At 44.8% G+C, this 15,100-nt stretch overlaps 1 protein-coding gene across 7 annotated transcripts in view; it reads left to right on the top strand.

The window, feature by feature from the left end:
* Positions 1–15,100, top strand: part of DNAAF11 (dynein axonemal assembly factor 11) — a 79,847-nt gene that overhangs the window by 43,917 nt on the left and 20,830 nt on the right. For all 7 annotated transcript variants that reach the window (XM_006943388.5, XM_045049802.1, XM_045049801.1 and 4 more), the window contains 2 exons: positions 2,268–2,337; positions 3,255–3,350. In XM_006943388.5, coding sequence (XP_006943450.4) covers positions 2,268–2,337; positions 3,255–3,350 — 166 coding nt within the window. The remainder of the gene's footprint in view (positions 1–2,267; positions 2,338–3,254; positions 3,351–15,100) is intronic.

Raw genomic sequence — 15,100 nt, 5'->3', positions numbered from 1 at the left:
TCCTCTGACCCTGCAGCAACCCGAGCTCCCTTTCTGTTGTGTTTCATTAAGCACTCTCATTCATCCTTTTAGTTCTTTCCATTTTTTGGTCATATTCCTGGAGTTTAATGAATGTGTACCCCTTTCTCTTTGTAGCTCTCTTGGCCTCTTCATGTTCAATCCCCGAACGAAAACTTTCCTCATGCCCCTGTCGTGCACTTTTTCAAGGACTGGTGCGACTTCTCCTGTCTAGGTAGTAAAATCCCTCCCTTCCCTTCCCACGATTCTGTCTGAACTGATGACACTAACACTCCTTGTGATCTTCATTGGCGCATGGACGTGTCTCTGAAAGTTAAATTCATTCATTCGTTCGTTCATTCGTCCATGTGCTCGTTCATTCGTTCGTCCGTATATTCTTTCTCTCTATCCAGAAATATCAGTAGAACACCCCCTATGTACCGGGGACGGGAGGCTGTCACTGGCACATTCCAAAGACAGTCTCTGCTGTCCTAGAGCTTACGGCCCCGTGGGGGAGCCAGAAGTAAACAGGCAGGCGTCTAATAAGTCAGGGTGCTGCACAGGAAGGGCCAGAGTCCGGGGGTGGCGCCCGGGGGTCCTGCCGTCCGGTGGTCCGTGTATAGGGGATGCTCAGGGAAGCTGCTGGACTGAGCGCTGACGATCGCGGGATGCGAAGTGGTGGGCTTTGCAGAGGACCAGCAGAAGGTGGTCTTGGGCAGAGGCGAACAGCACGCGAGGACCTCGTAGGGAGGGGCAGATGAACGCTTTAGGAGGCCCCACGCGTGAACGAGAAGATGTGACCCGTTAGCGTGGTAGATATTCAACGAGGTTTGGGGAGACCTTGCCCGGCCTTGGTATTGTTACGAGAATTTTTATCTTTATTATTACAAGCATGATGCTTTGTCCGCGCCAGCTCTGGACTAGGCGCTATGCCTGGGTCTTGACTGCGATCTTAGGGGGCGGGGCACTTCCCATCCTTATTTTCCAGGTGAGGAAACAGGCGGGGAGGCCTTAAGGAATGTCGTCCCAGGTAACAGAGGAAGAGGGGGTGGGGTCAATTCCTCACCGTCTGTGTGACCCAGGCCTGTGCCTGCGGCCCTGGTGTTCTCCTTAATGTTTGTGATTTCTGAATCCTCACTGCATTCGCTAAAGTTCACCATCAGTATTTTTCTAATGATTACTTATCTTTGAGAGACAGAGCGTGAGCAGGGGAGGGGCAGGGAGAGAGAGAGAGAGAGAGGGAGACAGAAGATTCACACTTACAGCAACAAGCTCCACGTGGGGCTTGAACTCACAAACCGTGAGCTCTTGACCTGAGCCCGAGTCAGACATCCGACCGACTGAGCCACCGAGGCGCCCAACACAATATTTTTAAATGTCCAATTATACATATAATCGTTTGTCTACATAAGCCAGATGAAGCCTAAATCTTTGATTTGTTCATAAAGCCAAGGAGAACAATTACCAGCCGATCCTGGGGTCCCTGCCATAGATGGAAGGCTTTGCTTAATCAGCAGGAGGTAGCTTGGCAGGGAGAAGCAAAGCCAGTCTTGCGGGGGTGGGGGGGGGTGGCATTGTGGCAGCTGCAGAACAGCTGTGGGGACAGAGAGCAGCTAAGGAAGAGGGAGTGGGGGTCTGCAGGCCCCACTCATAGTAGGCTCAACATCCCTGGCTATTCATGTCAGTCTTAAGGGCTTAAAATAAAATATTCATGAAAGAACCTGGCAAGCTGTTCTTGTTTTTTTGTTTTTTGGTTGTTTTTTTTCTTTGCAAACCTCTCGTGTTTTCAGGCCGCAGATATTTTTAGGTGAGGGGCAATCAATGCCAAGTGTACTTGTGGCTCTAAAAATGAAATTGCTGATATATTGAATTTCCTTTGGTTTAGGGATTAACGTAAGACAAACTTCTTAAGACCTGTTCAGCATGGAAATTGTAAACCTCTCTTTCATTTAACACGGTTCTTTAAAATTTTTTTTTTTTTACATTTATTTATTTTTGAGAGACAGAGCACAAGTGGGGGGCGGGGGGCAGAGAGAGAAGGAGACACAGAATCAGAAGCAGGCTCCAGGCTCTGAGCTGTCAGCACAGAGCCCGACACGGGGCTCGAACCCACAAACCGTGAGATCATGACCTGAGCCAAAGTCGGATGCCCAACCGACTGAGCCACCCAGGCGCCCCTAACACGGTTCTTTAAATGTTAGTTTTTATTTGCACTTCTTTAAGCTTAATGTTTGTGAAAATTCTAAGATTGGACATGTTTGATTTTGAAGGTATATGGACACCTCTTTAATCGATGTAGATGTGCAACCAACTTACGTACGGGTCATGGTCAAAGGGAAGGTAAGTATAATGCAGTCGACTGTTAACAATTTCAAAAGCTAAGTCTACAACTCAGCTAGGTTGCCTCAGAAATTGTTAGAGTAATATGAAAATAGGAAAAAAGAAGCCCAATCAGAGAGCTACTTTTTAGACACATGATTTTTAAACGTTTTTAACAATTTTTCTTGATATTTATTTAGTTTAGAGAGAGAGACTGAGCACGAGCAGGGGACGGGCATAGAGAGAGGGAGACACAGAATCCAAAGCAGGCTCTAGTCTCCGAGCTGTCCGCACAGAGCCTGATGTGGGGCTCGAACCCACAAACCATGAAATTATGACCTGAGCCGATTTTATACAATGATTTTATACAATGGGAATGGTATACGGTGGGAATGGTTGTTGACCAGCCACGGTGCAGCTCCATAAAATTATTATTTTTAACTTATTTCTGTTGTGTTAGTACTGTTCCAAAGCTGAGTAGATGGTTATATATGTGGTAGCCTATGCTTGAGATTATATTTAAATTATGTACCTGCTTTAAATTGTCAATGATTTCATTCACAGCAATTGTAATTGTATAATGTTTGAAATAGTATTTTCGGCTGATTATGAGCATTCACAGGAGTCCTATAAAGACTTTAAAATGGAAATACGTTGATAGTTCATGACAAGGAGTTCTACCCTTTATTATTAGTCATGTTAACATAAACGGACCAATAACTATTTTGCTGTTTGTGATCGATGACTGTTCTTTAGACTGTCCATTGAAACAGGTAGAACAGTTCCTGCATATCAAGCATAGCCCGGACATGGGTTCTTTTTTTCCTAAGTCTAAGCACGTTGTTTTTAAAATGGCACGGTGGATCCTGAATTTGTAATGAAAATGCCTCTTGAAGTAACCCTCTCCCGTAATACGCAAACTTCCTGTTTGTCGTCAGCCATTTCAGCTTGTTCTTCCTGCCGAAGTGAAGCCGGACAGCAGCTCTGCTAAGCGATCTCAGACGACAGGGCATCTGGTGATCTGCATGCCCAAGGTAGGCCATGTCACTTGTCACTTGGATCGATTTCCAGCCTGGACGCGTCGGCTCCTGAAGGAACTTGACCTATCAAAGCTAATGATGGCTGCTTTGGGTTGAGGGAACCAGAAGATCCACTCACCCCAGCTAAGGCAGGAGAACCAGGACGTGTGAGAACAGAGCTGAGACTGGGGCACAGTTGGGACCCGGGGGCGGGGGGCCTCACCCCGTCACCACTCGGCCAGTTGTTCTCGCCTCTGCAGCCCCCTCCCACCTCTGCAGCCAGAGCGGCGGTGGGGTTGGTGTGTGTGAGTCCCCTCGTCCTTCCAAGCGGGACAGGTATCGCGAGCACATCTATTACATGGCGATCAGTACTTTTAACCATAAAGAAGTGTTTCATCTCGAGAAAGTAGGGAGGGCTCGGGCAGGGGAGGGACAGGGTCTCTCCAATATGTTAGCTTTGTCCTCAGACTCGCTTCCTTCCTGAGAGGAGCACTCGACAGCACGCTCTCTTGTCCTTCCCTTGCATGAAGATAGACAAACGGAGAATCAGGGACAGACACAGAGAGATGAGCCTCCCCGTCACCTTGGAACAAAAGTTCCTCTGGACTAATCAGGACGATTTAGCTGAAGAGCCCAGCAAGTCTTGATTAACTTAACCTTGGGCAATGAAACCCATCTCTGGCCAAAGGGATAGTAGTACTTTGTTTGGTTTCTTTTATTTTATATTGGTTACTATTATCTCCTCCCATGACCTGGGGTGGGGTCAGCTTTGCCCTAGTCACTCAGGTTTCAAAGGGGCAGAGTAGATGAGCCAGTCAAATGGGGTTCTGGTCTTGAGGAAAAACAGGACAATGGGGATGGGGTGTCTGCCCCAGAGAATAAACTTGATTAACCAGTAAGGTTTCGATAATAATTTATTAATCCTTCATTTTCCCATAGCCAGATTTGTAACAGATCGATTTTGGGTAATCAAGTATGTATTTTTGCTCTGAGTCAGTAAAAAAAGCAAATACAATGTGCTGTCGGGCAATAAAATGGCAAACACAGCCGTAAGAATCACATTGTCCTTGGTAACTATGACTGGTTAGGGAAGTGCTTGTATGCTAATTAGGATAGCCCATAGGGAACTCTGAGAGATAACCTAATTACCTCAGTCCTCTGATCTACACATGTGTGTGATGCTGTGATCAGCAATCTCCTTTTTTTTTTTTTTGCAACCTCCATTCGAACTGGAACATGAAATTTTTCATGTTAAAGACACATGAAAAGTATAGAAAGCGGCTTATTAAAAAGCATCCTAGAAGAGCGCCATTGAAGATGAGATAATTTACATAGAGGGACTCAGAATGGTTCTATTTTGCTCTCACTCATAAACTACAAATAACATTTTTCCTTTGAGGTATCTATTTTTAAGGTTTTAGACTACTATGTTCAATAAACATCGATACGCGTTATCTCTGTTGTTATTTCTTTTCAATTATTATTCAGTTAATCCCTCTTAGCATTCCTTTATATGTCTCTTACTTTTAAAAGGTAGATAATCAGTTTGCATTCCCACCAACGGTGCAAGAGGGCTCCCCTTTCTCCGCATCCTCACCAACACGTTGTTGTTTCCTGTGTTGTTGATTTTAGCCATTCTGACAAGGTGTGAAGTGATGTCTCATTGTAGTTTTGATTCGTATTTCCCTGATGACCAGTGATGTTGGGCATCTTTTCACGTGTCTGTTGGCCATCTGGATGTTTTCTTTGGAAAAAATGTCTGTTCAGGTCTTCGGCCCATTTTTTAATTGGATTATTTGTTTGGGGGGGGTATTGAGTTTTGGAAGTTTTTTAAAGTTTACTTATTTTGAGAGGGAGCAAGTGAGGGGGGTGGCAGAGAGAGAGAGAGAGAGTGAGAGAATCCCAAGCAAGCTCTGCACTACCAGCACAGAGCCCGATGCAGGGCTTGAACCCACAAACCGCGAGATCGTGACTTGAGCTGAAATCAAGAGCCCGACGCTCGACTGACTGAGCCACCTAGGCACCCCAGTTTTATAAGATTTTTGTATTTTGGGGATACTAACCCTTTATCAGACACGTCATCTGCAAATATATTCTTGCCGTTCAGTAGGTTGAATTTTAGTTTTGTTGATTATTTCTTTCACTGTGCAAAAAGCTTTTTATTTCGACGAGGTCCCAATAGTTTATTTCTGCCTTTGTCTCCCTTGCCTCAGGAGACATACCTAGTAAGAGATTGCTACGGCTGATGTCGAAGGGGTTGCTGCCTGTGTTCTCCTCTAAGACTTTAATTGTCGAATCACTGAACTGCACACCTCAAACTGAAAGATAGTCAGTGAAAACAACCTGCAGAGAATAATTTCTTGCCCCAAAATAGTTGGTTTTCATTCGTGAGTGAGATATTTGCAAGGACTATAAAGTTCAAAGAACAAAACCCTTCTCTTAAACATCATCACAAGTGAAAAATCCAGACCCCTGACTTTACTTATGCGTACTATTAAAAGTATGCATTACTGAAAACCGACATTGTCATAGAAACTCTTGAAGTACCAAACTACTGAGCTATTTATATGTCCAGGCCTCTAACTTACTGTGGAATTGACTGCATCTGGCTGCATTATAATTACTGAGGCAGCGACTTGGAATTGTAAAGCATCTCGTAAAAGTCGGGTAGACCCTTAGGTACAATTTTTTTTTTTTTAATTTTTTTTTTCAATGTTTATTTATTTTTGGGACAGAGAGAGACAGAGCATGAACGGGGGAGGGGCAGAGAGAGAGGGAGACACAGAATTGGAAACAGGCTCCAGGCTCTGAGCCATCAGCCCAGAGCCTGACGCGGGGCTCGAACTCACAGACCGCGAGATCGTGACCTGGCTGAAGTCGGACGCTTAACCGACTGAGCCACCCAGGCGCCCCAGGTACAATTTTGATTCATTCACAAAATGGTGTTGTCATTAGTTAACATATTGATAACCTAGTTCCAGAAATACCCAACGTGCCCTTTAGTAGTTTTTAATATTGGGATACTCTAAATTAACGAAAAGAAGATCAGCTTTGATATTTGGTTCCCTTTTATGATAATATTTGTAAAGAATACTGCAAAGAGCTGACCTGTTTGATTGTGTCTGTGTTGTGACGATCATATTGTGTTTATTGGTGGAAATTCAAGGGTGTGTACGATTTCCAAGGACATAACATTTGTAATCGAATCCACAAAATGCTATAATATTTCTCATCAGACCCTTCCTCCAGCATGTTGTCTTAGACATCAAATTAATAATTTTCTCTTTTCTTTCTCCTAAGTGGGGCTGGATCTTTGCAGACTGCGTGCTTGTAGGCAGGTTTTATCGAGTCTGCTCCCTGTCTCAGGGGTCATGGCTAAATTTTCTGTTGCTGACATGTCAGTGGGTCCTCCCAGCTCAGGTCCGTGTTCCAAGAGGCTTTCCCCTCCTGCCATCTACAGCACCAGATGCTTCCCGACATCCGCCACTGAGTCTGTGTCCTGTGGATAGATGTAATTGATATACAAACGTCACAATCCGTAGAGTGCTGCTAGAATTCCTCTGTCTTCACGTACCGTCTTATAACTTCACTTGTGGGCGCCGTGTCTCCCAGGATGCCGTCCCCTACTGTACCTTCCCCACCGTGACTTTCAAGGGCCAATGTCTTGGCTACCGTTGACGAGTGCGGTAGTGGATGAAGACGTACTCCAGCTCTCTCGGCAGGGAAGCATCGGGCAATCCACTGCTCAGATGGCAGGCAGAGGAGTAGGAAACTTTCTGTTTCGTGAGTTTTTTCGCAGTCCCGTTCACCGGTTAGTGGCATTTTTTCCTTTAGGTTCTAGCACTGTTTTATTCACTAGCCTTAGTTTTGGGGGCGTGGTAGAGGGAATCTCAGTTCCAGTGTGTGCAGCCTTTTATTACATTAGACGTATCCAGTCAAGGGACATGGCCCCTGGGTGTCCTCTATCAAACTCAGTCTTTTTTTTTTGGAGAAGCGTTGGTAATTCCTTTCTCAGCACAGCCGCCAGAATGATGGTTTTATAATATATGTAAGTCAGATCAAGTCCCATTTCCCATACCATTCAGAGTTAAAGGCGAAACGTCCTGACCACCTCCCCCTCTGACATCATCCCTCTGCCATCATCCCTCTGACATCATCTTGTACCACTTTACCTTCCGATCATTCCAGCCATGTTGGCCTCTCTGTTATTTTACAGACAGGACAAACAGCCTTCTACCACAGGACCCTTGCACCTAGCATCCGGTCTGTTGGGATGCTCTTCCCCCAGATACCCTCATGGTTTGCTCTCTCAACTTTTCCATGTTTCTGTTCAAGTGTCTTCCTATCCGTGGGTCTTTTCTTTTTTTTTTTTTTTTTTTCAACGTTTTATTTTATTTTTGGGACAGAGAGAGACAGAGCATGAATGGGGGAGGGGCAGAGAGAGAGGGAGACACAGAATCGGAAACAGGCTCCAGGCTCTGAGCCGTCAGCCCAGAGCCTGACGCGGGGCTCGAACTCACGGACCGCGAGATCGTGACCTGGCTGAAGTCGGACGCTTAACCGACTGCGCCACCCAGGCGCTCCACCATGGGTCTTTTCTGATCCCTGTATCTAGAAAGCATCCCCTCCTTACCCTAGCATTCACTATCCCTCTTGCTGCTATATATTCTTCATAGACTGTATCACGACCTAACAGCCTATATATTTGTGTATTTCTTTGTCTATCCCCCTCAACAAGAATTTAAGATTTATGAGAACAGGGATTTTTGTCTGTTCTTATCAGTAGTACTCTGTCACTGGCACCAAGAACAGAGCCTGACAAAGAGAAGGTGTTAAGTTTTGTTCAATGAGTGAATACCTTAAGTGCATCTTTGAAATACATTTAATGGGGCACCTGGGTGGCCCAATCGGTTGAGTGCCTGACTTCCGCTCAGGTCATGATCTCACAGTTTGTGAGTTCGAGCCCCGCGTCGGGCTCTGTGCTGACAGCTCAGAGCCTGGAGCCTGCTTCGGATTCTGTGTCTCCCTCTCTCTCTGCCCCTCCCCCGCTCATGTTTTCTCTCTCTCTCTCTCTCTCTCTCTCAAAAATAAATAAACCTTAAAATTTTTTAAGAATTTAAAAAATAGATGAAATACATTTAGTATTGGAACGTGAATCTCCTGCTTAATTATTTTCTCCCCCAACCGTTTCCCTATTATTTTTCCATGCAGGTTAACTTTAAAATAGTTTTATCTAATTCTGCCTCCAAAAGTGCTGTTGGGATTTTTGTTGTCATTGCAGTTTAGAAGCAGGGGAAATGATTAAGGAAGGGGCTCTGGAGCCAGAGAACCCAGGTTAAACCCTGGTAATTGTACTCAGCATTTGTATGGCCGTGGGCAAATTATTAATCCTTCTGTGCCTCAGATTCCCTGTCCATAAAATGATATTAATAATCACTCATGTCACAAAAGGTTATTGTGAGGATTATATAAATTAATATATGTAGCTTTGTGTATGTTAGAAGAACTTGGGACATAATACACACTGCATTTCTGTTTACTGTTAATTCATGTTATTCGTTGTTACTAGTGACTAATATCGTCCCATTAATTGGTAACGTCCCTTCCTCTATTAATCAACATTTTTTATGATTGATATTTTATTGAATCTATAGATTGTTATGGGAATGAATTAATATATTTACATAACCAAAACCGTATGTTTAATAATGTATGTTTTTCCATTTATTATTCTTATTTTATATCCCTCAGAACTTTTTTTTTTTTTTTTTTGGTATGTGTGTGGTTTTCTCTCCAGAGCTACTACAGATTTACTGAGGTTTATTTTTAGGTCCCATACATAGGATTGTAATCCTATTTTATGTGGAATTATTTCCCATCACATTGCCTGAGTTTATGCTTGGCCTTCAGAATGTTTTCTTAAATGGGTGGTCAGACTAAGTTACATGTACATAAACAATCTTACCCTCATCAGCCTGGGAATATTTGGCATATGATCTCATTACAGTCCAGCTTAACAAGATTTAACAGAAATTTTGTATTCACTGAGAAGCTTGCTCCAAGTCATTAAATTAAACTCCCATCTAGATTCTCAACTGACAAGTTACAGGAACACTCCAAGCATACGCTTCGTGATTTCCTCTGGGTGTTCTTTCCGAATAATTAACTGAGATTAAGGAAGTTGCTATCTCAACTGAACAGCAAATTATATTTACGGCTTCAGTTGGTGAACATCTTGCTGGAGTCTGCTATATTGAGCACCGGAGGTGAAGGTCACACATTAAGGTGAACATCACAGACCATGATCCTAAAACACAGGCTCAGACTCCCTTCTCTTTATTAGTTGGACACGTATTTCTCGGCACTTGCCCTCGACTCGGATATACGTATGATACACCCGACCTAAGCTCACTTTTACTCTCTGCTTATTCATTTCAAGTGGAGCTGTAGTGACGGCTGCCTGCTCATCTTGCTAGCTTTTCCTGTTCCATTCATACTTCTCCTTTTTCTGAACATATTTCTTAGCCTCAGCTCATTTCCCAAACTTCCAACATTGAACCAAAACAGAAGCAAAAAAAAAAGTCCTTTCCACCTACCCCAACGGTCGCGTCTTCCCTCGCTTGGCCTCCTCGGTCAACCCCCTGGCTGTGATCTATCCAAACTCTCCGTGTGTGTGTTGGGTCCCATTGCCACTGGCTCTTGAGAGACCTTTTTTCTCTCTGACAATTTTCTCCTCTCTCTAGAGAGAAGAATTGAATTTCCCCTTTCTGCATCTTGCATTAGAAAACGTGCTAAAGACATCTTCCTTCTTTCAAACGAACCGGTACAAAATAAAACCACCCGCTTCTAGGTGGTGCCATCATCTGCTTTGCAGCCGAACTCATGGAACGGACATCTGTATTTTGCTGCTTCCGTTCTTTCCTCAGAAAGAACCAACCCCAACTAGGCACTCACACCCCCCACCTCCCCTCCGTGGAAACATCTCTTTGAGGTCACCAGTCTCCTCCACGTTACTAAACCCTCATCTTCTGATTTGCCCTTTCAGAAGCTTTTTACACCACGATCGGTCCCTCCCTTTGTAAACGTTTGTTTACTTGGCGTTAGATATACACCACTTTTACTCGCTTCTCTTCCTGTGCCACTGGATCCTCCTGCTCGCTGGATGTCCTCTGCCACTACCTGCTGCTTTGCTGGTTCTTTCTCGTACTCTGGCCTCAGAGAGTGGGCGTGGCGGTCATTCAGTTCTGGGACCCCTTCTCTTCCCTATGTATACTCATTCCCTATGGGAATCTCACCTCATCTCATGATGCTGAATGACATCGAGAGCTACATCATCTGCTGATTGCCAGCAAGGTCATCAGGAGCGATAATGACGCTGAACAAAATTGAGGAAGGTGGGCTGCATATTTGAAACACCTGAATAATATCAGTACTTAATATGGCAGTGAACAGTTACTGTCCACTGATGCAGAAGGAATGGCTTTCAGTGGCCACACAGGGATGAGAAGAAAAAAGCATAAGTCTATGGGTGGAGACTCCGGTAAACCATACCCACTTTGAGAGGGGACTCTGATGGACTGTAACCTAAGAGTAAGGTGAATAAGCAGCCAGCCAGCCCTTCAGAAGGTCTAGCAGCCTGTCTCAATGGCTATCAAAATGGCCCTAACTGAGCCTTGAACTTGAGTGAAGGTAGTCTCAGGTGAGTACCTACCTGGTCATATATATGTATGTGAATATCTATCTATCCATTCAACCATTTTATTTTAAACTATACACACACACATACACACACATCTATAGGTAGTTTTTAAGTAACTATCGAGTGCACGCTCAAAGATAAATTAGGCACACAGAGACATGAATGGGATCCAGTTGAAACACTACCAGTGTTTTGGAATCTGGTTCTGCCAGGTTGCCGCTCTTCCTTCTTGCCGGGAACCTTCAGACAGCCACAGTTATTGTAGATATTAAATTGTGAGACACAGATTGTAAAATACTGTTTTAATTTCAGGTCTCCCCCAAGAGGAACCTAGTGTAGGGATGTGAGTACGGCACTTTACTTGAGTGGTAAGGGACTGCTGCTCAGGAAGTAGGGAAGGAAAGGAAGGGAGCCAGCAGAGAGCGCTCTATGAAGCTAGCTACCCCCGGGGGAAAGCTCTAGGAGATATTGCAGAACACCTCAGGATAGCTCCGCCTAAGCGGAGAAGAAACTGGAAGAGTAATAAACCGACCCTGAGAACCTATGGTGGGGGCGGGGGGAAGGGGAGGATATAAACACCCCAGCAATTCCAAACTGCTGCTGGCAAGAAAAACCATGAACTTTTCCAGGTCCATGGAGGATATCTCCCACGGAGACTATCTCTTGCAAGACTGTAAAAGGATATTGTCTTTGCTTTTGAAGCATCATTATCATCCTTGATGTTTGTCCTAACTTAATAAAATACCGTCTTCAATTTTAGGCTGTTGTGTGGAGATGATCATCCAGGGGGAACTGTCAGATAAGATTGCATTAACAAGTATAAAAGAATTTTGGAGGAACTGTTTGATAGTTAGATTTATTCTACTTTTATTCCAAAGCCATGTAGCTGTCTTCTGCAACTGTCATATTGATTTTACATATAAATGTCAGTAATTGCACCTTCTAAAATTTTCCTCAGACTACTTGGGTGTCTTTGGGATCATAGCCAATATTTCTATCTCTCTTATTTTTCTGATCATTTTTTCTAAAATTAATTTTTTTTTTTGCTGCCAGGTATGTACTTGTTTGAGATGGAATATACTTCAAAAATGTTTAATTTATATAGGTATTTTTATCTGTTCAAAGATTTTTAAATAACATTCCTATGGTAATTTATATATTTTCTAATATTGTGGGTTAATGACCTTTCTTTAAATAGAAAAAACATTTTGTTTTCTTTAAAGAAATCTTTTTCATCAGACTCAGTGAATTACATGCTTCTCTTAGCAAAGTCAATCAGGGCACAGTTAAGAAAGAATGAAATTATTAAAATATCAACAATGAATTTGGATTAATGTAAACTTCCTCTAATGCCAGAGGCAAATTAAAAATTATATAGATTCTGAAGTTTTATATTAATAATTTCTCTTCCGGGACTCTGAACCTCACATTTTTAAATGTTCAACACTGGAATTATGGATAACTAATAAATATAAACACCAGAAACATGTAACAAGGTGGAGAACTTACGACTGACCCAATTCCTCTGTAGTTGATGTAGGATTGGTGGAAAATGAGTCTATTTCAGGTGTAGGGCTGGGCCTTATTGCTGAGTCCTGTTTACCCAGTAACTGCTTCAACTACTCTACCGTCCAGATCAGGTAAGTGGCTTACATCAGTGCAGGTTGGTATTTAATGGACTTAGGCAGTTTGGAAGCTTTATGAGACATTTTTAGAAATCACTTATGAGGCCTGGGGGAAGACACTGCCATGTGTATACTTAAGTAGAACGGTGGTAGAGAAAAGACATGCTACACCCATTAATAAGTTACACGAAAGTTTTTTGTATCAGATGAGGGAATTATTTAGCATGTGTGGAAGTAAGGCGCTAGAACTCAAAAACTTCCTGCCAAATTATGAAAAACTTTAGAAAAATCAATGAATTATTAATTAATCAATTAAAATAGTCAATCCATTAAAGATTTACTAAGCACTTAGTGTGAATAAAGCACTGTGTGAATTACTGTGGAAGAGACCAAAAACAAGATGTGGGTTTCTTAGGGCGTTCTTCCTGTCTTCTCCCTGTTGAATCCACTCACTGACCGTGACCATCTGCGGGCCCAGATCTGCCCTCACCCCTCACTTCCTAAGTCTCAGTTTCAAAAAGGCTCAGATTCTTCTTAAGTAGCTTCTCTTCCCTTCTGCTTAAACTTGGAATTATGTTACTGGCTCAGAGATGAGTGTCATAGTTGTACCTGTGGGATCTCCCAAGGCTCCCCACATGCCTCTTCCTCCAGGTAGGCCCAGCACCAGCAGAGCCCAGCATGCATGAAGCCACAGCTCTCATAGAACTCCTGCCTCTTCCCCATTTATAGACAAAGAGACAAGAACAGGCATCTCTAGGGGTCTTTTCTATAAGTCCTATTAGTTGCCATCCATCTATTCCCCATCCATCCATCCATCTACCCACCCACCCATCCGTCCACCCATCCGTCCATCCATCCACCCATCTCTCCATCCATCCACCCATCCATCCATCCATCCATCCATCCATCCATCCATCCATCCATCCACCCATCTCTCCATCCATTCACCCATCCATCCATCCATCCGTCTGTCTATCTGTCCATCCATCCATCCATCCATCCATCCACCCACCCACCCGTCCGTCCGTCCACCCACCCATCCATCCATCCTTCCATCCATCCATCCACCCATCTCTCCATCCATTCATCCATCCATCCATCCATCCATCCATCCATCCATCCATCCATCCACACCCCCATCCATCCATCCATCCTTCCATCCATCCATCCATCCATCCATCCATCCATCCATCCACCCACCCGTCCGTCCACCCACCCATCCATCCATCCTTCCATCCATCCATCCATCCACCCACCCACCCACCCGTCCGTCCATCCACCCACCCACCCATCCATCCACCCACCCATCCATCCACCCATCCATCCATCCATCCATCCATCCATCCGTCCATCCATCCATCCGTCCATCCACCCATCCGTCCACCCACCCACCCATCCATCCACCCCCCCACCCATCCATCTATCCATCCATCCATCCATCCATCCATCCACCCATCTCTCCATCCATTCACCCATCCATCCATCCATCCGTCTGTCTATCTGTCCACCCATCCATCCACCCCCCCACCCATCCATCTATCCATCCATCCATCCATCCACCCATCTGTCCATCCATTCACCCATCCATCCATCCATCCGTCCATCTGTCCACCCATCCATCTATCCATCCATCCATCCATCCATCCATCCATCCATCCATCCACACCCCCATCCATCCTTCCATCCATCCATCCATCCATCCATCCACCCACCCACCCGTCCGTCCGTCCACCCACTCATCCATCCATCCTTCCATCCATCCATCCACCCATCTCTCCATCCATTCACCCATCCATCCATCCATCCATCCATCCATCCATCCATCCACACCCCCATCCATCCACCCCCCCACCCATCCATCTATCCATCCATCCATCCATCCACCCATCTCTCCATCCATTCACCCATCCATCCATCCATCCGTCTATCTGTCCACCCATCCATCTATCCATCCATCCATCCATCCACACCCCCATCCATCCATCCTTCCATCCATCCATCCATCCATCCATCCACCCACCCACCCGTCCGTCCATCCATCCATCCATCCATCCATCCATCCATCCATCCACACCCCCATCCATCCACCCCCCCACCCATCCATCTATCCATCCATCCATCCACCCACCCACCCGTCTGTCCATCCACCCACCCATCCATCCATCCACCCACCCATCTCTCCATCCATTCACCCATCCATCCATCCATCCATCCGTCTGTCTATCTGTCCACCCATCCATCCATCTATCCATCCATCCATCCATCCATCCATCCATCCACACCCCCATCCATCCATCCTTCCATCCATCCATCCATCCATCCACCCACCCACCCATCCGTCCGTCCACCCACCCATCCATCAATCCTTCCATCCATCCATCCACCCATCTCTCCATCCATTCACCCATCCATCCATCCATCCATCCATCCATCCACCCACC

Source organism: Felis catus, chromosome F2 (genome assembly GCF_018350175.1).
Source record: "Felis catus isolate Fca126 chromosome F2, F.catus_Fca126_mat1.0, whole genome shotgun sequence".
NCBI classification, from domain to species: domain Eukaryota; kingdom Metazoa; phylum Chordata; class Mammalia; order Carnivora; family Felidae; genus Felis; species Felis catus.
Note: the sequence above shows the minus strand (reverse complement) of the source record. Positions and strands in the feature narration are given on the sequence as shown.